The 21,631-nt window shown below is 38.3% G+C and overlaps 1 protein-coding gene across 1 annotated transcript; it reads left to right on the plus strand.

The window, feature by feature from the left end:
* Positions 1-1,389: 1,389 nt before the first annotated feature.
* On the plus strand, positions 1,390-21,496 carry TMEM237 (transmembrane protein 237). Its single transcript, XM_050750923.1, has 13 exons — positions 1,390-1,546; positions 3,987-4,018; positions 4,656-4,660; positions 5,900-5,956; positions 8,071-8,208; positions 11,524-11,644; positions 12,742-12,899; positions 15,430-15,553; positions 16,179-16,370; positions 17,445-17,518; positions 18,175-18,268; positions 19,446-19,567; positions 20,970-21,496. Exons 1-13 carry the CDS (start codon positions 1,505-1,507, stop codon positions 21,035-21,037), a joined length of 1,227 nt encoding a protein of 408 aa, XP_050606880.1. The 5' UTR covers positions 1,390-1,504; the 3' UTR covers positions 21,038-21,496.
* The last annotated feature ends 135 nt before the right edge of the window (positions 21,497-21,631 follow it).

The following is a 21,631-nucleotide window of genomic DNA, read 5'->3' on the forward strand; positions in this document are numbered from 1 at the left end:
TGCAGTGAGCCGAGATCACGCCACTGCACTCCAGCCTGGGAGACACAGCGAGACTCCGTCTCAAAAAAAAAAAAAAAAAAAAAAAAAAAAAAGAAAACATCTTTTACCAAAAGTGCTTACTTAATTCAGCAAGAAAGGTTTAATATGCACATTTCACATCTAAAATCAAAACCTACAAAAAACTGCACTGCCTTCACTATTTACAAATCAGCCTACAAGGAAAAAATTATTCTCATCAGAGGTGTGACAAACACGAATTTTCCTTACAGCCAATATCTACATGCATGCCTAAATTAGAAAAGGCAATGGATTAGTCCAGGAGACCTATATATAGAAGAATCACAAGATTGAAACCGTGTCTCAGAGTTAAACCAGGGACTAACAGAAATTCTTGAGCGTGCAGGACAGCAGATAAAAAACAACTTGCTAAAACGCCTAAACTTCTTCTATTGTGAGATTAAAAAACAAAATAAAGCAAACTGGCTGAAATTGGTTAGGACTAACACGGATGGCTACCTGAAGTCTGTACAAAATGAGCTTGCTGGCGTTACAGCTCGAGTCTTCCCCCATGTTTCATACTGACTCCCTCCAAAATTTGCACATGCGACCCATGAAGGGACATGAAGAGGTAACCGCGAACGCCAAAAGATTTTCCAGATGGCTTCTTTCCTTCCACCAATCATTTACTAATCCCAGAATCCATTCCCTAAACCTTTTCTAATAAAAATACTGTCTTAAAGCCAGCACAGGGAGACAGATTAGAGCTATACTCCTGTCTCCTTGTTAGTTGACTCGCAATAACAACTTTTCTCAAAAAACCAGCATCATAATATTGGCTTCTGTGCATATAAGGCAACAAACCCCGTTTGTTTGGTAACAAGATTAGGATGCCATTACAAAGTCCTGTTTCTCTTTCTTCCCGCAGATTTGAGATTTCCAGGCGCTTTCCCTGTCCCTGTATCTGTTCATCTTCTGCATCATTCTCTTCTCCATATCCACATCATTCTTCCATCTTTCCCATCTCTTTCTTAACTGTAAAATAGAATGCATGATTCAAAATATTTGTAGTTCTGTTACTTAAAGTGAAAGTTATCTTAAAAAAAAAAAACCTAACCAAATAAAACTATGCAAATTAAGTAGTTTGTAATGATATTTATGTGAGGTCGGATTTGATTTTAAGGTTCTTCAAGAAAAAGTTTTTCCAAATTTGATTTACACAGTTGTGGGATGAAGGGTAAGCAATCGGAGAAAATGTGAGAATTGCCTATATTAATACACATCCACACACCCAGGCCCGCACAGACTCGTTGGTCCTAGAGAGTAAACACATTCGTCCCAAACCCAGCAATGCTTGGCAGGGCAGAGGCGGGCGGGGACCTGGCTCACGGGGAGGCGGCCTCGCCAGGCGCCACGAAGCCCCGGCGTCCCGCAGGCTGCAGCGTCGCGGGGAGCTGGGCTCCGGCCGCCGGCGGTTGAGCCGGGGAAGCCCCGCGGGGAGAGCACCATGAGGGCTGACTCGGGGGCTCGGCTGGAGGAGGGCCACCTGGTGAGCGGCGAGGGGCGCGTCGGCCTCGAGGGGTGGCGGGTAAAAGCTACACTTGGCGGGGTGGGGGTGGGTGTGTGGGGGGGGGGCGCTAACGAGCTGGGGATCACTAAGGGAGAGCCTTGCTCATGGGGTGCGCGCGTCCGCCCCTCCAGCATTCACAGGAGTGGGACGGAGACCCAGGCGAGGCCGGGACCGAACTCCCGGAGTAGGGGAGAGAGGCCTGGCATGAAGTTTGCGGGTACCTGAGCCCGCGTTGCCACGACGACGCCTCACTTCTCTGAGGCCCAGCGCCCGGCGGGTGCTGGGGCTTCCAGCCAGGCCTCTCATAGACTCCCCCTCCGAGAGGGCAGTAGCTGCCTAGAAAAGATCGTTGTTTGCCTGCGGAGTCCTTTAACCAAGGTCTTCCCTCACGCCTCGCTCCCCGCAAACAAATCACCGCGACCACTTAGGAAACCACGGGAAAGCTGCGATTGCAGCGCCACGGTCGCCGAATCTCTGCTCCTGGGCACATTACCCCAACTCAGAGGCCCCTTTTTTGGCAGGGCTAGTCTGGACTGGCCAATCCAGGTCCCTGCGCGTCTCTCACCCCAACTTACCCACCCGGCGCGGCGCGCCGGGTACTAGCCCGGCGGCGCTGCCCGATGACGCATTGCGCCTGCGTGCGCGACAGAGCCGGGAGGGGTGGGGCGCCCTGTGCTTGCGGGCCGGCGGCTGCCGAGGCCGGCTAAACACAGAATGGGGAAGAATCCTGTGGTAAGCGAGCCTTAGCTACTTTTAGTTGTTAGGATTTTTGTCTTCAGTTGAGCCGTCCTACTTTTGAGGAGTAGAGGTTGGGTCTCTGGGTGGGTGGAATGTCATTTTTGCGGGACTTTTGAAATCAGTTACGTGAACTGAGTCCTTGGATCGATCGCGCGCGTTTCGTAGCATCTGTAGAACAATAGCGCGTTCCCGTGATTGTCATTCTTTTCCAGTTGTAATTTTGACTACTGGATGGTATTACGGGAGCTTGCCTCGTCCTAATCTTGTAGTACTTGCGTTAATCTACTGTTCGAACGAATGGATTGCTAAATGGGACAAACTACAAAAATGTCTAAAATTTAACCCTTTTGAATAAATGTCTTATGCAAGCAGCATGAGATACTTGGAACATTAAATTGGCTTCTAGGCATTTCTCTTAGTATCTGATTCTGAAAATACTTCTCAACTGTAATGCTCTCTGACTGCAAACACTTTTCTTATTCATATAAATGAGCGTTTAGAAGGGTTCCCCCCACCATTCTTTCTGCCCTAAAACGCATTCTTCCCAGTATATTCAAGTGGCCTTTTAAAAATTTGTGTTAGTATGTGGTTTAAAACTTCCATTGGTTTCCCATTGAATTAAAACAAAATCCAAACTCCTTGCCTTGGTCTGCAAGGCCCTAACTAAATCTGGCTCCTGCCTACCTCCTTGGCAATTGTGCGGCAGCCTTGCTGTCCTTTTACCTGAAATATTCCAGGCCCAATTTAACCTAAAAATCTTTGCATTTGTTCCGGTTGCTCCTTTCTCATTCAGGTCTCAGCTTAAATATCTCAGAGAAACTTTCCCTAACAAAAGTAGCACTCAGTCTCCTTCATTCATTACGTTTTGTGTGTTTGTGTTTGTGTATATATACACAAGGTATGTATACAAGATATATGTCTTAAATATAGCATATATATGTTACACATGCTGCATATAATATATAGTATATATTATATATATTTAACCTTGTTTCTAATAACCACTAGAATGTAAGTTCCATAAAAGCAGAGTTCTCTCCGTTTTGTTCATTAGTGTACTCCTAATGCTTAGAAAAGGGCCTGGCCTAGAGATAGAAAGGAATGTAGGAAGGAAATAATTTTATATGAAATTTAGAATGGGAGAACAAATTTTAAATTGCCCGTGTTTCTCATCAGTACCTCCCAGGTTTCACTAATGAACAAGATTATCAAGAGATTTGAAGATCCTGGTCCGATCCATTATATTTTTCTGTCATGTCTGAACAACAGACTTTTGAAAGAAGTGGTTTCACCGGGCATAGTGGTTCACTCTTGTAATCCCACCACTTTGGGAGGCCAAGGTGGGCGGATTACCTGAGGTCAGGAGTTCAAGACCAGCCTGGCCAACATCGCAAAACCCATCTCTGCTAAAAAACCAAAACTTAGCCGGGCGTGATGGTGGGTGCCTGTAATCCCAGCTGTTTGGGAGGCTGAGGCAGGAGAATTGCTTGAACCCAGTAGATGGAGGTTGCAGTGAGCCAAGATCGTGCCATTGCACTCTAGCCTGGGCCACAGAGCAATACTCCGTCTCAAAAAAAAAAAAAAAAAGGAAAAAAAGAATAGCTTTATGGTGTTTGGGATACATGAAGTAAAGATGCTTTAGGCTTTTACTTACAAGCAAATTTCTTTTTTTCCCCCACAGCGTCCTCCACGAGCCCTTCCACCTGTGCCAAGGTAAACATAATTTACAGTAATTTCATTATTGAGCTTTAAAAATGGAAAACGAAGACAGTAGAAAAATTAACTAGTATCATTGCAAAATTACAATGATTCTGGAAACTCTTCTGAAAAATTTAGGGATTTTCTGAAATTTTAAAGGTGAAAAATCCTTGAATTATAAGAATAACAGTTAAAATTGAATGTTAAATTTAAAAGCCTGAATATCATCATGGTAGGATAATGGATCCATTCCCTTTCTAACTGTTTTAGTGTCTTTTTTTTTTTTTTAAATCAGAATTCTGATCTTTCGTTTGTGAGAATAGTTTCCTCAGAGTTTAAGCTGATTTTAATCAGTGACAAGTAAGAGTTCTTAATCTGCTTAATCCACTTTATTAATAGACAGTAGGGAATATGTATATGTGGGTTCAGAAAATATTGACATTATTTTATTAGTAGTGTTATTAAACAGCTTATTAATTATAAACAGTAAACTAGTCTGTAAACTAGCTATTACATGAAAGCTAATTTTATTTTAAATTTGTAATGATTTAAGTCAATTTTCACTGTGAATATTAACAGGTTTCTAATTAATTGTTCCTTTTTTGTCTTTGTCCTGCTGATTAAATTTGTTTGGTGTTACATGACATGTTAGTCAAGGTGAGTTAGTTTAATGTGAATATAAAATTTTCTAAATATAGTATTTGGTGTTCAAAAATTAGTTTGATTCCTTGGTTTGTTTATCTTAAAACCGAATCTGAATGGTGTAATTTGTAATTCTACAATATGTTTTTGTCAAATAATCTCCCATGACTACCATTTAAAAATTGTCTTTAATACATAGCACTAGATGACCTTGCCATTATAAAAGCACTTCATCCCTGAATGGGGTCACCGAGCACACAACTGTTGGCTAGTTTGTAGCTCTGTAACGAGGACTGCACCTTCCTTTGTCTCATTTAGTCAGGGTAGACAAGGTTATACCATACTAAAAACCCCCAAATCTCAGTGACTTAGTATCACACAGGGTTATTTCTAATTAATACCAACTCCGCTATGGCAAAAACTGGGGACAATTGCCTTTCACTACCTTTTTACTATTGGTATAGCAATCTAGACTACTTCTTTTTTTTTTTTTTTTTTTTTTTTTTTTGAGACAGTATCTTGCTCTGTTGCCCAGGCTGGAGTGCAGTGGTGCAATCTTGGCTCACTGCAATCTCTGCCTCCTGGGTTCAAGTGATTCTTCTGCCTCAGCCTCCTGAGTAGTTGGTATTACAGGCGTATGCCACCATGCCTGGCTACTTTTTGTATTTTTAGTAGAGACAGTGTTTTGCCATGTTGGCCAGGCTGATGTTGAACTCCTGAGCTCAAGTGATCTGCCCATCTTGGATTCCCAAAGTGCTGGGATTACAGGCGTGAGCCACTGCGCCTGGCTTGCAATCTAGGCTACTTCTATGCTGTGGTCCCACCATTTTAACATGAGGCTTCCTCAGTCACCACAACAAGGGAAGAGAAGCTGACAGATTACTCACTGGCTCTTTCAACGTTTGGCTCTGAAATGACACAGATCACCTGCTCACAGCCTATAGGCCAGAACCAGTCATAGACCACACCTATGTGCAAGGGGACTGGGAAATGTAGGGGATCAGATGAATATTTGTTGAACCCACTTTCTGTGTCATGGTTTCTAACATTACTGACTCGCAGTGTGCTACTGGTACCACAGTGTGGGCGCTCTCTGGTCTTCTCAATTTCTTGCCTTCTTCCCCTAATCTATAAAAGTTTGCTGGGCCCAGGGAAGAGAGGGAAAATTCTTCCCTGCTAAAAGTTCTCTTCTGATTGTTCTCTGCACTGAATTTTAGGCAGCCTTTTCTGTTGACGTTTTCCCCTGCTTTATAGATGATATTCCACTTAGTCGTCCTAAGAAAAAGAAGCCCAGAACAAAAAACACACCAGGTAAGATGTTATTCTTTGTTGTGTGGGATCACAAGTTTTCCCAGGACCTCAGGCATGGTAAACATCACAGATCAGGGAGAAGTAAGGCCCCAGCAGCCCAGAATCACCACTTCGTTGAGGATAGAATTAAGGCCAGTTTGAAGCAGTGGAATTCCTGGTGGTGGTCAGGTGCAGGGCAGTGGGTAGCCTGAGGAGTATCTGGATGCATTCATGGAATAGAAGGTGGTGCCATCTAAGCTCCTACTTCCATGATATTCCTGAACTCTTTAAGATCTTTTATCCCTAGACAACATACATGGTTTTAAGCTATGATTGATTCCAGACCCTTGAACAAGATACTGAATTTAGAAACACAGAGTTCTTAAATCTCACTTCAGTCAGATTATCTCTACATTAGAGCATGAGTCTGAAAGCATGGCCACATCATCATTTAAATAGTAAAGCTTCAGTCATGAGCAGAACTCGTTTTTGTCCTAGTCATCCACTAATAATCCTGGAAGTTGCATCTGTAACTCTAAACCCAGAACATCTAGAATTCATCATCGCCTTTAGGAATAAATAATTTTTTACATCTCATAATTTTCTGCTAATGGAACCTGCCATTTTCCCAGCACTCAGGCTTGAAACCTCAAGGTTATCTTTACCTGATCCTTTAACTTCACTCTTTACTTGTGACTTCTCACACTCCTAAAAGGTTTCTGTGGTTGCTCTTCCTTTGTTAAAACAAACAACAAGAAAAACATAAAAGGAATCATACATACTGTCTTTGTTTCTTAATACATAGAGTTCTATGTATTCTTAAACAGTGACTTCATTGTATTATATGATAAGAATGTACCATAATCACTGGTCTGTTATTTATTTAGGTTATTTCCAATTTTTCACTCCAACAGTGTTGCAGGTCTGCATAAAATAGTGGCTGGTAGGGAAGAAGTACTTCTGTAGGATGGATTGCTAGCAGTGGAATTGCTAGGTGCAGGATGCGTGCGTTGTTGGTATGATTGACTGCTAAATTACCTTAAGGAAGCTTTAGTTGTTATCTTGCTACCTGTAGAGTCCGAGAGTGTCTCATTCTCTAAATCCTTAACATTGGACAATATCAATCATTAAAATTTTTTTGTTAATGGGCAAAAAGTAGCTTATTTTAGTTTGCATTTCTCTAAATACTAGTGAAGTTAAACATCTTTTCATTTGTTTATTGATACATTTCTATTTCTTTTTTTTCTTTTTTTTTTTTTTTTTTTGAGATGGAGTCTTGCTCAGTTGCCCAGGCTGGAGTGCAATGCTGTGAATCTTGGCTACCTGCAACCTCCACCTCCTGGGTTCAAGTGATTCTCCTGCCTCAGCCTCCCTGAGTTGCTGGGACTACAGGCGCATGCCACTACACCTGGCTAATTTTTGTATTTTCGGTAGAGATGGAGTTTTGCCGTGTTGGTCAGGCTGGTCTTGAACTCCTGACCTCAGGTAATCCGCCCGCTTTGGCCTCGCAAAGTGCTGGGATTCCAGGCATGAGCCACTGCGCCCGGTGCCTTTCTGCTGCTTCTTTTGTGAAGCAGACAAGCAAGGAAGGGAATGCAGTCAGGTAAAATCCAAATCTGCCAAAATGTATTGAAATTCTTTTAAAAGATTTCATGAGGAAAGAGGTTGAAGTGAATGACCAAATGAAGAGATTGATAAATTACCTGCTAACTCCAATTATTCATGATGACTTTATCATTCTTTAACTTATTAATGAAGGACTTTACTATATAGAGGCTGATGAAAATTCTTAAGGCAAGAGGCAAGTAAGAGAATTCTCTGTCAGTTTTTATTGTGTTTTCCACCTTTTTCAAAGTTCTAGATGTTCTGAAGCAATTTCTCCTCCTCCTGTCTTTTGCTCTTCTTTTTAACCCCCTCTTTTTTTCTTCCTCAGCCTTTCGTATTCCTTCATTTATTTCTTTTCCTAACTTAAATCCCAAAGGTGAAGAGGAAGGAAAGATTTCGGGGACAATTAGTTCTGAAAGAGATGGGGTTATTCTATAGGAAACATTCTAGTTACCTTTTCCTCCATCTTTTTAAAATTCAGTGATCTTTGCTCAAGTAATCTCATTTTTTTCTACTCTGTTTTTCTATAGCAAGTGCTTCTTTGGAAGGTCTTGCTCAGACTGCTGGTCGAAGGCCCTCTGAGGGCAGTGAGCCATCAACTAAAGAACTCAAAGAGCACCCAGAGGCTCCTGTTCAAAGAAGACAGAAAAAGACAAGGCTACCTCTTGGTACGTGAAGAAACCAAGGTTAGGTTGTGATAGCAGTTGTGATTTTGGTGACACGATAAAAACCTCTCTGCTCTCATTTTTCCCCCCTATCAATATCCCACAGGTGGTTTCTTGCTTTTATGTTTAAAATATTTACCACTAGAATAACTCCAATGGCTTCAGCCAAGAATACTTTATAGGTCTCTTTTGATCATATATGTATAGATTGTGAGAGGAGAGCGACAAATGCAGGACTAAACAGAAAGTTCAGATCTCAGTGCATAGAAAAACCTAGTAAATGATGAAATGGACATTTCAGATTAGTGGGGAAATGATAGATTCTGTACTAACAATAATATAATGAAACAACAACTAATATTTGTTCAGTCTTTCTATGTCCCAGGCAGTTCACAAGGTAAATAAAATACTATACCACTTTTTGGCCTATCAAATTGGCAATGCTTTTTTCTAGTTATAAAATCCAATATTGATGGGAAATGGGTGCACTCATGCTTTTTGCTCATAGGGGCATAGATACAGCCTGTCGGATTTCTGGGAATAGTAGTAAATTCAATAGCTGCAGTAATTAAAGAATGTTAACTGCAACATTATTTATAAGAGTAGAAATTGGTAATGACCCAAATATTTAACGGTGTGATACTGGCTAAATAAATCATACTTTATCTATTTTGTACTCATTAAAAGGATTGTTAGGATGACACGGATAATCATCAGTTGTGTATTATTAAATCAAAAAACAAAGGTTATAAAATAGTATGTATTGGAGAATCCCATTTTTGTAAAATATACTATGTTAATTTCTTAGGGTTGCCATAAAAAATTACCACAAACTGAGCGACTTAAAACAACAGTTTATTTTTTCATAGTTCTTAGGTGAGAAGTCCAAAATCAAGTTGTCTACAGGACTATGCTCCCTCTGAAGTCTCTAGAAAAGAGTCCTTCCTTGTTTCTTCTAGCCTCTTTTTTTTGTTTGTTTTTTGAGATAGAGTTTCACTCTTACAGCCCAAACCGGAGTGCAATGGTGCAATCTCAGCTCACTGCAACTTCTGCCTCCCGGGTTCAAGCGATTCTCTTGCCTCAGCCCCCCGAGTAGCTGGGATTACAGGCACCTGCCATGATGCTCAGCTAATTTCATATTATTTAGTAGAGACAGGGTTTCATCATTTTGGCCAGGCTGGTTTTGAACTCCTGACCTCAGGTGATCCGCCTACTTCGACCTCCCAAAGTGCTGGGATTACTGGCATGAGTCACTGTGCCCGGCCGTTTCTTCTAGCTTCTTATGGTTGTTGATAGTCCTTGGCATTCTTTGACTTGTGGCGGCATAATGCCAATCTCTGCCTCCATCTTCACATTTTTCCTTGTGTGTCTGTGTCCACATTTCCCTCTTCTTATAAGGATATCAGTCATTGGATTTAGGGCCCATTCTAATCTAGCATGACCTCATCTTAACTTGATTACATCTGCAAAGACTCTATTTCCAAATAAGGTTACACTCCCAGGTATTATGAGTTAGGACTTGAACGTATCTTTTTTTGGAGCACAATGCAACCCAGAACGTAAATATGTACATACATCTATATATTAAAAAGAATGGAAGAATATAGCAGTGTTACAGTGGTAGAAGTTTTAGAAGGAGGAAGTATGATTTTTAAAATTTTCTTCCTTCATTTATATTTTACTAATTTTTAATATTTTGAGCGTTATGACTTTTATAATAATTAGAAAAAGGACAAAGGGTTGTTTTGGAGTAAAACTCAGGGAAGGAACAAAGATGGGGAGATTAGTGCTCTCCTATTAACATCAGCCCTTATTCATAATTTATTATAAATTAATTTTCCTAATTACTTGTCCTTCTAGAAAACGGAGTGTCTTGATTGGATGGAAGAATTATAGGAGTAGAAGGGCAGGAACTAGAAAAGTCAGGAGAATGGAACATAATTTTGGAAGGCAAGTTGAAGTGGGATACCACAGTGCCTGGGGGCACTGAGGATCTATGAGGAGAAGGAAGGGGCAGATGATGGCAGAAGAAGGAAAAGAGACAGAAATGGTGCTCAGACTAGTTGTAAAACTCTACAATTTATTTCATTAGTGACAGTAAATGTAGTTTAATTAAAACTCCCTTTTAGTAGGTTAGTTAGGATACAAGTTTAAAAATCAAGATGGATACCAATACCTAGTTTTATAATTTGTGAAAAGTATGTTTACAGAAATGACCTTTTTTAGAAAATTCAGGACCCAACTAAGTTTTGGATCAAAAAGGACCTGTCATTGCCATTCCAAAGTACACCAAGCCTGGCAGGTCAGCTTTCTAAATTTCTGGATTTAAAAATTGTGTTTTTGTTTATTTTGTTCAGGATGACCAATGGTAGGCTCTACTGCTTGCATTATATTTCCAGTCCAGGCTGTAAGTATTTTATTATAATAGAATTGTAAGGTCTTGAAGGTATTCCAGGGAACTAGTATTGCCAGATAGGAAGAGTAGCTAGTGGATTAGAAGAAGGCTTCACTGACTCATTTAAACTTCATACCTACCCTGTATACAGAAAAGAGTTAATATAGCAGACCTGAGACTGCTATCCTTGGAAAGGCCTGCTGATAAGATTGGCCCTTAGCTGGCATCTGGGAACTTGGATAATAAACAGCTCCCTACACTGATAGAAAACTTTCCCTAAATTATAAGGTGGCTCACTGTGCATTTGTGCATACAAAGTGATTTTTGCTGAACGTCTGCTTCCCTTCTGGGCATCCAGAATTTTGGTATGTGCTAAGCTTATGTGACTAGCCCCTAACCTTGGATACTGTCTCTGATGAACTTCCCTTGTAGAACATGTGTCACATGTGTTGTCACAACTCATTACTGGAGAGATTAGTGCATCCTATTTGACTCCACTGATAGAGGACTCTTGGAAGCTTGTACTTGGTTTCCTCTGGACTTGGTCCATGTGCTTTTTCCTTTTGCTGATTTTGCTTTATATTCATTTGCTGTAGTATACCATAATTGTGAGTGTGATGATTTCCAAGTCCTGTGAGCACTTCTAGAAAGTCAGCGAACCTGGAGATAATCTTGGGAATCTTCAACACAGCCTGGGTGTTGGGTTACTTAATTTTTTTTCATATTGTTTGGCATTACAATTTCAATTTTTACATTAGAAGTTTAGAAGTATAACATTTTTTAGACATTAAAAATTTGTAAGATAGTGAAAATATTTTTGCCCAATTAAAATTCTTGAAGTTCTTTTCTCTTATACAAGTCTTGTACATTACTTTTCTTTTTCTGTTTTAGTTATTTGAAAAGTTAAATTTATTTGTTTTCAGAATTGGAGATTTCCTCCACTCAAAATAAGGCATCTAGTTCATCTTTATTACGAAATGAAAATGGTATTGATGCAGAGCCAGCTGAGGAGGCAGTTATTCAAAAACCTCGGAGGAAGACAAAGTAAGAATTTATTTTTCTAACTATTCTCCAGGATTACTCTGATGCTTTGTTTGGAGTTCCCAGACAGTAGCTTCTCATTAAGTCTTATTACATACTTGTATTTGTGTACCTCTAGGGTAAGTATTATTACAAAAAATCAGTTAAACCAATCTAATGATAAATTTGAGAAGAGTAAACCACTGAGAAAATTTAAAAAATTAAGATTGTACTTAAATAAAAAAACTTCAGAGCCATCTCTTAAAAAGAGGAACACAAATAGAATATATAAGTAGCAAAATTAAACATTAAGGATATTTAAAAATTAAAGATAATGAAACAGGCTATTATGATTTATTTTCTTATGTTAACAGAATTCAAACTATGATTATCTCAGCAATAAGTAAAACTGTGTTTTAGCATTAAGATAAAATGAGTAAAGTATACTTTAAAGAAATAACACTGGAAGGCATATATATAGCACTATTGTTTGTATTTGAAAATGAACCTACAAATAGTGATCAATGTCTGTGTTAGTCCGTTCTCACAATACTAATAAAGACATACCTGAGACTGGGTAATTTATAAAGGAAAGAGGTTTAATTGGCTCACAGTTCAGCATGACTGGGGGGGCCTCAGGAAACTTACAATCATGGTGGAAGGTGAAGCAAACATGCCCTTCTTCACAGGGCAGCAGGAAGGAGAAGAATTAGAGCTGAGTGAAGGGGGAAGCCCCTTACAAAATGATCAGATCTCCTGAGAACTCACTATCACCAGAACAGTCCCTTGACAGGTGGGGATTATTACAATTCAACATGAAATTTTGGGTGGGGACATAGCTAAATCATATCAGTGTCTACAGAGAATCATACAATTTTAAATTTGGAAAGAAGCTTACAGATTAGTTCAGTCACTTCAATTTTCAAATGAGAAAACTGAAGCCCTCAGAAATGTAAGTGACTTGCTGCACATAATAGTTAATAACAGATTTATTTGAGTAAAAATCAAATTTCTTAACTCCAAGTCCAGGGCTCTTTCCATTATATTTATAGCTAGTTCCGTATGTAAGTCTGTGAGTATTCAATAATCATCCATTTTTCATATATACTTCTTTATTACAGGAAAACCCAACCAGCAGAATTACAGTATGCCAATGAGCTAGGAGTAGAAGATGAAGACATTATCACTGATGAGCAAACTACTCTGGAACAGCAGTCTGTATTCACTGCACCCACTGGCATTAGCCAGCCTGTAGGCAAAGTATTTGTGGAAAAAAGCCGTAAGTAGATGCCTTGTTTTAGAATATGAACTCTTAAAAATTGTACAAGGATATCCTTTATACTTCTGGAAATCTGAATTAAGGAATTAAGCAAAACTATGTACAACAATTTATACACAAAACTAGTCATCATGCTATGATTCATGAGAGTGAAAAACTGGAAACAACCTAAATGTGAAATAGGAGAGGAATGATTTCAGTAAGTTGTGGTGTATCTATATAATAATATTCTTCACCATTAAATATCATGTTTAGGGAGAATTTTTCATTTTATGGAAAGATTCTGATAAAAGAGCATGTACACATGTGTACACACACACAGAGTTTGATCTATACATAGGACAAAAGACTTGAAGGAAATAGGCTCAAATATTAATGCTGGTTGTTTCTGGATTTATGGGGTTATGGGTAATGTAAAGATCTTCCCCACCCCTGCCTGATTCTTTATTCTTTCTTGTACTTTACCAGCTTCCTGCAATTGGTAGTAGTTGTGGTGGGACAGATAATGATATAAATTCTACATCTGAAAATCAGAGAGAAAATACATGATGATACTATCATATTAAATAAGAAATACAACATTATAGCTGTATATTCTTTTGGAAAATAGTGCTGACATTGTATAATGTATACTGGCTACGAGACTAGGTTTGTAGTGTATTTTAGCTCAGGCTGCTATAACAAAATACCACGGACTGAGTGACTTAAACCACAGACATTTATTTCTCACCGTTCCTAAAGCTAGGACGTCCAAGACAAGGTTCCAGCAGATCCGGTTACTGGAGAAGGCCCCTTCCTGGCTTGCCAGTGGCTGCCACTGTGTTGTCATGTGGCAGAGAGAGTTCTGGTGTGTCTTCCTCTGCTTAAAAAGACACTAGTCTCATCATGGGAGCTTCGTCCTCATGACTTCATCAAAATCTAATTACCTCCCAGTGACCTCACACTCACTGGGGGGTTAGGGCTTCAACATATGAATTTTGGGGGGACACATTCAGTCTATAACACAGTGTTTAAGAAAAACCTACTCAAAGCGTGATCATGACTGTATACTACCATGGATATGTTAAGGATATGCTGCCTAAAGAACTCATCTAAAACATAAAGGTTAGTCCTTAAAATTTACAATTTAGATTTTGTCTACATTGTTTTAGAACTCTACTTCATAAGATCCCATCTAAAGGATCTTGCAGTTCTTGGCCAATAAGAAACCTGTGGTCTCTGGCTGACTTACCCAGTGTCTCACAGTTGGTTAGGGTGGAACTGGGACTTGAACTGTGGTTTTATGACTTCTAGTCATGTGGTTTTATTCATCTACCATGTGGCCATTTAATTTACTCCAGTTCTTTTTCAAGCAGTATCACTTAATCCTCATTTTTATTCTTATTTCACTTAGCATAGAAATTTCCCTGCTAGAGTAACTGGCCATAACTGGCCATAAAAGGCACCAGTGGTTCTACTGTCTGCCCAGAAGTTGTCTTTTCTTAGGGAAAATTGTCACACTCCTGTCTTTCATCCTCCAAAACACCTGCAAACTGGGTTTGGTGAGGATAATTGAAATGGAACCTTTCCTGCTTCCTGAGGTCTATTTGTGGATTACTAGATATACAGGAAGGAGCCTCTGAATCAACAGTAAAAAGGCTAAAGCCCTGCTCATACAGTATTGCAGTGCTGACTCTTGAACTGATGTTCTTCACAGGAATGTTCTAAAGAGAAATTTATGAAGCAGCCCATTTCTTTCCTGTCATCCCAGAAAGCCATGCTACACATCCTGACATCTTTTTCTAAGAAATTTGCCTGTAATCCCAGCACTTTGGGAGGCCGAGGCGGGCGGATCACAAGGTCAGGAGATCGAGACCACGGTGAAACCCCGTCTCTACTAAAAATACAAAAAATTAGCCGGGCGCGGTTGTGGGCGCCTGTAGTCCCAGCTACTCGGGAGGCTGAGGCAGGAGAATGGCGTGAACCCGGGAGGCGGAGCTTGCAGTGAGCCGAGATCGCGCCACTGCACTCCAGCCTGGGCGACAGAGCGAGACTCCGTCTCAAAAAAAAAAAAAAAAAAAAAAAAAAAAAAAAAAAAAAAAAAAGAAATTTAAAGTAGTTTTCAAATATTGACTTACCTTGGTAGTATAGGCATATAAACTTTAATACTTCTAAAGTCTCTAAATTAGAATTTTGTAGACTAGGTCATGTTAAAGGTTTCTAGACTTTATTCTGGTTGAAAGTTCATTATTTTTTATTAAATATAATTGATTTCTGAAATTGTTACTTCACTTTGGATTGAGAAGAAAATACACTGACATTGCTTATTTTTCTTCAAGATGAAAAATTATGTTTAAGGAACCCAAAGTAAAGATCTTTCTGAAATAGGTGCTGAGTCAAGGAGAATTTTCAGATAGAACAGCAATATTTCAGTCTTAGTTTGCAGCTTCCTGAGTGTGGAATTAAAAAAAAAAAAAAAAAAAAGAAAAAAAGAAAGGGCTACCAGGGTTCTCTCTCCCTAGTTGTTAGTAATTACATTATGTGTTCTTAGGGAGATTCCAGGCTGCTGACCGTTCAGAGTTGATAAAGACCACAGAAAACATAGATGTGTCAATGGACATGAAGCCTTCCTGGACCACCAGAGATGTGGCACTTACGGTGCACCGGGCTTTCAGGTGGCTGTTTTTGTTGGACTTTTCTTAAAACAAATGTTAACTGAGTTCCGTAATTAAAGAAAAAAATAGCCTATTGGTTGTTCAATATGGTTAATGAAATGACCACTTAAAATGGTAGGTAGGTGTATTTTTTTTTTTTTTTTTTTTTTTTTTTTGAGACGGAGTCTCGCTCTGTAGCCCAGGCTGGAGTGCAGTGGCCGGATCTCAGCTCACTGCAAGCTCCACCTCCCGGGTTTACTCCATTCTCGTCTCAGCCTCCCGAGTAGCTGGGACTAGAGACGCCCGCCACCTCGCCCGGCTAGTTTTTTGTATTTTTTAGTAGAGACGGGGTTTCACCATGTTAACCAGGATGGTCTTGATCTCCTGACCTCGTGATCCGCCCGTCTCGGCCTCCCAAAGTGCTGGGATTACAGGCTTGAGCCACCGCGCCCGGCCGGTAGGTGTATTTTTTAAACATCCTATTGGAATTGAATGATCTACCTATCAGTGTAACTAAAAAGAAAGAGCTTGCTTTTACTTGTCATGAAATGTTGAATTTTATTCTTGTATATGAAGAGATTTTAAACATGTTTTAGCTTTTTACTTTAGTAATTCATGTATAATAATCAAACCCTTTACCATTCAGGATGATTGGTCTCTTTTCTCATGGATTCTTGGCTGGCTGTGCTGTGTGGAATATTGTTGTGATATATGTTCTAGCAGGAGATCAGCTATCCAACCTCTCAAACCTTCTGCAACAATACAAGACTCTAGCGTATCCATTCCAGAGTCTTCTGTACTTGCTTTTGGCTCTGAGTACAATTTCAGCTTTTGACAGGTAATGCCTGTGACTCCAGATCTGTCTAACTTCTTCAGAAGGAAATGCTGAGCAAAATGTGTCACTGACCATGACAGTTTTCAAAATAGAATTATAGAGTATCAATATTACTTCAAAAAGTTTTAAGGCCAGTCTACTTCTGTTCTTTTTTGAGGGGATGAGACTGTTGTAAACAAAATATTCCCAAAAGACTTCACCCATTCCAGCATCAGTTCATAAGTCCAAAATTTCATACAAATGTAGTCAACTCAGAAGTTCCTAAATATCATCTAAATCAGGTATAGGTAAGACTCAGAGCATTTGTATTTGTCTCCCAGCACTGCTGTAACAAAGTACCACACACTGGCTGGCTGAAAACAGCACATTTATTCTCTCGCGGGTCTGGAGGTGAGCAGTCTGCAATCAGGATGTGGCCAGGGTTGAATCCTTTTTCGAGGGCTCTGAGGGAGAGTCTGTTTCATGCCCTTCCCCTCACTTCCAGTGGTTGCTGACAATCCTTGGCTGTAGATGCATCATTCCAATATTTGCCTCTATCGTCACACAGCGCTTTACCCCTGTGTATCTCTGTATCTATATCTCTTCTAATAAGGACACCAGTCATACTGGATTAGGGTTCATCCTAATGACCTTATCTTAACTTTATTACATCTGCAAAGACCCTGCTTCCAAATAAGGTCACATTCATAAGTACTCCAGGTTAGTTCAACATATCTTTTTGGGAACACAATTTAACCTGTTTAAAAAAAAAAAACCCACCTAATTAGAGCCTAATGATATGGGCAATAGAAAGAGGTAGAAACTAATGAAATTTTGTTTATCAAGTTTAAGTTTCTTTAGAATGTCTTAACCCCAAAGGAATGTTGTCCAAAGTAGTCTAGTTAGATGTTTTATGTGGCCTTTGTAAATAAGATAATTTTGTCATATGTGTTATGTATACACTGTAGCTACTTAAAACCTAGTAATAGTATATGTGGTAGCATTAGAATAGAGAAGGAAAAAACTATTGTCAAGAAAGTAAAGTTTTGTTAAAAAGTTTACAACTGCACTGTGACAAGAAGCTTTTATATTTTCTAGGATTGACTTTGCTAAAATGTCAGTAGCAATCCGAAATTTTTTGGCCCTGGATCCTACAACTTTAGCATCTTTCTGTGAGTAAACAGTTTAACTTGGTAACTGTGTAATACTTGTGTTATACCATAATTTTGAACCAGGAAAAATGTTAATTTTTTTTTTAAAGTTGTATTACTGCTCCTTATAAACATTACCTATAGATGGTCAGTGAATTTGTAATTAGAAACATAATAGGCATAATGTTGATAGAATTATTTTTCAATAGAGGTTCATCTGAATAACTTTGAAAAGCTTAATTTATTGTACTATATTACTTACTTTTTAACTTTTGTATTTTCTACTTGACATTAAACAGATTCAGATGGTACAGCCTTTTAATAACAAACACTATTTTATATCTTTCTGATTATTTGGAATGCATTTTGTTCTAAGTTTTGAGAATATTAATAAAACTAATTTTAGGACCTTGAGCAAGTCATTTAACTTTTCAGAAGATCTAGGTTCTTGTCAGTTCTAATGATGAAACAGTGAACGTCTCAAAAGATCCTTCTGCACCTGTTGTTCTCAAAAATTTATATAAGGATATCTGGCCTATTGAAATATGTTTATTTGGTAAAATAAATTTCTTTTATATCAGTCACCAAAGTACAGATTATTTTCGATATTAATCTATAAATTCAAAATAAACCAGGTTGTTAAAAATTATTAGTAATTTCATTTATCTTTTTTTCAGTGTACTTTACTGCTCTTATACTATCTCTGAGTCAGCAAATGACAAGTGACAGAATCCACCTTTACACACCTTCTTCTGTTAATGGTAGCCTCTGGTAAGAATTCACAATGACATTAGCAATTGTTAATGGCAATAACAGCAATTTTTCGTATCCTTCCATTCTTTTTCATCTACAAATAATGAAGGCTCTGTTTTTGTTTCCAAATCTATGGCAAGAAAATACTTATTCCTTTGGTTAATGGGTAACTATTGTTATATTCACCTGCATTTTTAAAGAAATATCTTCCTTTTAAAAATCTGTTTTAGATCTTTAAGTTATAGTTTTTTCTTGTTTGTTGCTGTTGTTGTTGTTGTTGTTTTTTAAGATGGAGTCTCGCTTTGTCGCCCAGGCTGGAGTGCAATGGCTCTATCTCGGCTCACTGCAACCACCGCCTCCTGGGTTCAAGCGATTCTGCAGCCTTAGCCTCCCGAGTAGCTGGGATTACTTAGGCACCCGCCTGGCTAATTTTTGTATTTTTATAGAAATGGGGTTTCACCATGTTGGCCAGGCTGGTCTTGAACTTCTCATCTCAGGTGATCCACCTGCCTTGGCCTCCCAGAGTATTGGGATTATAGGTGTGAGCCACTGCGCCCAGCCAAGTTATAGTTTTACAATAAGTCATCATATGATGGACGGAAGGAGCCCTGCATTCTTACCCACTATCAGAGAGTTTCATACCCCAGAACAGTGATAGGAGTGAGTAGCTGGGATAGATTCAGAAAACCAAGCAATGCTAGAAAGAGCAGAATAGGGAGAGCCAACATCTGCAGATCGGTGGCCAGCCATGAAGTTGACAGGATAGCTGAGATTCTAGTTCATTAAACTCAGAGAAGCAATCTTTTTTTTTCCCCCAAATGCTGAATGTGGCATCCAAAAGTAGTCTTTTTTGAGAGAGTGGCTAGGGACATTAGGTAAAGAAAAAGCAAATATACTTTATTGATGAGTAATGTCATGGTAGTTGGAAGGAAAACTTTTAGAAAATTTTCTTGGGAATACTAACGTTGCATTTATATGAATGTATAGAGCAGATCTGTTTAGAGTTTAACCTTTGAACCCTTGTTCTCATTATATATGTGGTATATTTTACAGGGAAATTATATTTTCTTTCACGCTTTACTTGTTATTTCTCTAGGAGATGACTGCTGTTTTTTCTTGAAGTTCCTAAAATAGATATATTTGTATATATGAACCAAACTGAAGGTACTTCTAATGAGTATTTCTACCTTTTTAGGGAAGCAGGAATTGAGGAACAGATTCTCCAGCCATGGATTGTGGTGAATCTCGTGGTGGCTCTGCTGGTTGGATTATCTTGGCTATTTTTGTCTTATAGGCCAGGCATGGATCTTAGTGAAGGTATTAAAGAAAAAAATAGTATAAGAATATCCTGAAATCTTCTATAATGGTTTTATAAACCTCCTTTTAATATGTATAGCTTATAATATTCCAATCACAAAGACACATTTAAATTAAAATAATACAAGCAGAGAGAAAATAAAGTGGTGTAACAGAATGCCAAGAGAAGCAGGGAGGAGTGCCTAGGAGGGCTGGAGTCTGGAACTACTTAGTGAGGGGCGTCTGTGGCCCTTGTGCATATTCAGGAGGTAATCTCTTGGAACCCTTCAAGTAATTTAGAAAAAGTCTTTGCTCTTTACTTCTCTTAGTTTCCTGCTGATGAAAGTATCTCTTAATTTTGAAATAAATCATGCTTCGTCTACATAGCCTTTCTGTCAGACACATACTCAACTTAATTATTCTTACCTCCTCTATTTGGTACAAATTCGTAACTCTTCATTGTCTAACACAGTGTTTAGTACTCTTACTTTTAACATGCTCAGTGTGCAGTGATTCACTCATCTCTAGTTCCCAGACCCCTTCTGGAACACCTGAAGAAGAATCATCATATTAGCGAACTGCTAAACTTTTATGCTACTTGAGGAACTTTTTAGTATTTGTATTGTAAATTGTGTTTCCTTGGGCAGTGTTCAACAGTTTGACCCTTGAACATCTTTTATGGATATTTTCTTGACCTTGGTTATTACTTTATTTTTGATTTGATCAACTGTTTACAACCCATCTGCCTCAGAAGCCTTAGCATGGAGAATTTCGCCAACATCTATGCTAAGTAATAGTTTAAATGTAGAAAATGTCAGCTAATAACATTCTACATTGTGGTTGGCATCAAAACTGCATCTGGATTTTGCAGTATTCAGTCTAAATCATAAAGTGTGTGTTACTTAGTATTTCCAGAATCCTGTTCTTTTAAGGCCATGTTAGTCGTACAACATGTAGATTTTAAAAGTAAGTATAAAATGAGTGATAATACCTGGCTTATTGGGTTGTTTTGATGATGAAATGGGATGACCCATTTAAACTATCCTGGCACATATCTCTTGTTAGTTCTAGGTCCTTCCTCTGTATCTGTCCCCTATATTTTAGATGATCTCATCACTGTAGAATTAGACCTTTTAGCTGTTTAATGATCTTTGATTATCTAAGTGACTTAAATTTCCAGGTAGGATTTTGTATATTGTCCCTATTATGTTTTACTTTTAAGGGGTTCATAATTTAAAATTTAAATATTTTAAAATGTAAAACTTGTACATTTGTTATCAGCTTACCTTTGAAATCAGATTTCACTGTCAAGAAATCTATTGAGGGCTTTCTATGTCAATTTTTAAAAGACTATAAATAAGCTATACAACTCTGTTGGAGGCACTGGGAAACAATTTTATGATCTGTTCATTTTCTTCTCCAGAGTTAATGTTCTCCTCAGAGGTGGAAGAATATCCTGATAAAGATAAAGAAATCAAAGCCTCTTCATAATACCAGCTAACCTTTGGAAGAATAGTGACTCAGTATTTGTCCCACTTTTGTTTTTAAATGTATTTTTATAAGATGTATACATGTGTATTTGTAATAGATTTTTTTTGATTATATAATACTGAAACATCTCTCAATACTATGAAAAATGTTAAAATTGTATTTGTTATTTATGTCCAAATATTAATTTGTATAGCATTATCATCTTAATGACAAAGGGAATAATGAACTAGAAACCAGCAAGTGAAAGTGTTTATTTCCTATTTTCTCAAAACAGTTGTATTTATAACTATTATCTTAAAAAAGCACTGGTTGAGAAAAAGCCATAACTTAAATAGTGTTATAAAATATATATCAAGTTTAAACATAAATTTAGTGAATATGGTAGAAGGGGAAAAAAGCCTTCATTTTTGACCTCCCCTTACTGAATAAATTGAAATATGAAATTTATCTTTTCTGAAACTGGCTTAGTGATTGAGTATCATGTAATAATTATAATTTAGCTTTAAAGATGCTTTACATCATGGCCAATAAAAAGGGAATGTATCTTCTGTTTGAAGAATTTTATAACGTAAAATTTTTACCTAGAAGTAACTA

The sequence above is a fragment of the Macaca thibetana genome, chromosome 12 (genome assembly GCF_024542745.1).
Source record: "Macaca thibetana thibetana isolate TM-01 chromosome 12, ASM2454274v1, whole genome shotgun sequence".
Lineage (NCBI taxonomy): Eukaryota > Metazoa > Chordata > Mammalia > Primates > Cercopithecidae > Macaca > Macaca thibetana.

What these genes read in the sequence shown, in the direction of transcription:
- TMEM237 (XM_050750923.1), top strand. Translation starts at nt 1,505, where the DNA reads ATGAGGGCTGACTCGGGGGCTCGGCTGGAGGAGGGCCACCTG. An exon ending in TACAACTTTAGCATCTTTCT is followed by an intron (nt 17,519 to 18,174) that starts GTGAGTAAACAG and finishes TCTTTTTTTCAG; the next exon opens with TGTACTTTACTGCTCTTATA. An exon ending in TCTGTTAATGGTAGCCTCTG is followed by an intron (nt 18,269 to 19,445) that starts GTAAGAATTCAC and finishes CTACCTTTTTAG; the next exon opens with GGAAGCAGGAATTGAGGAAC.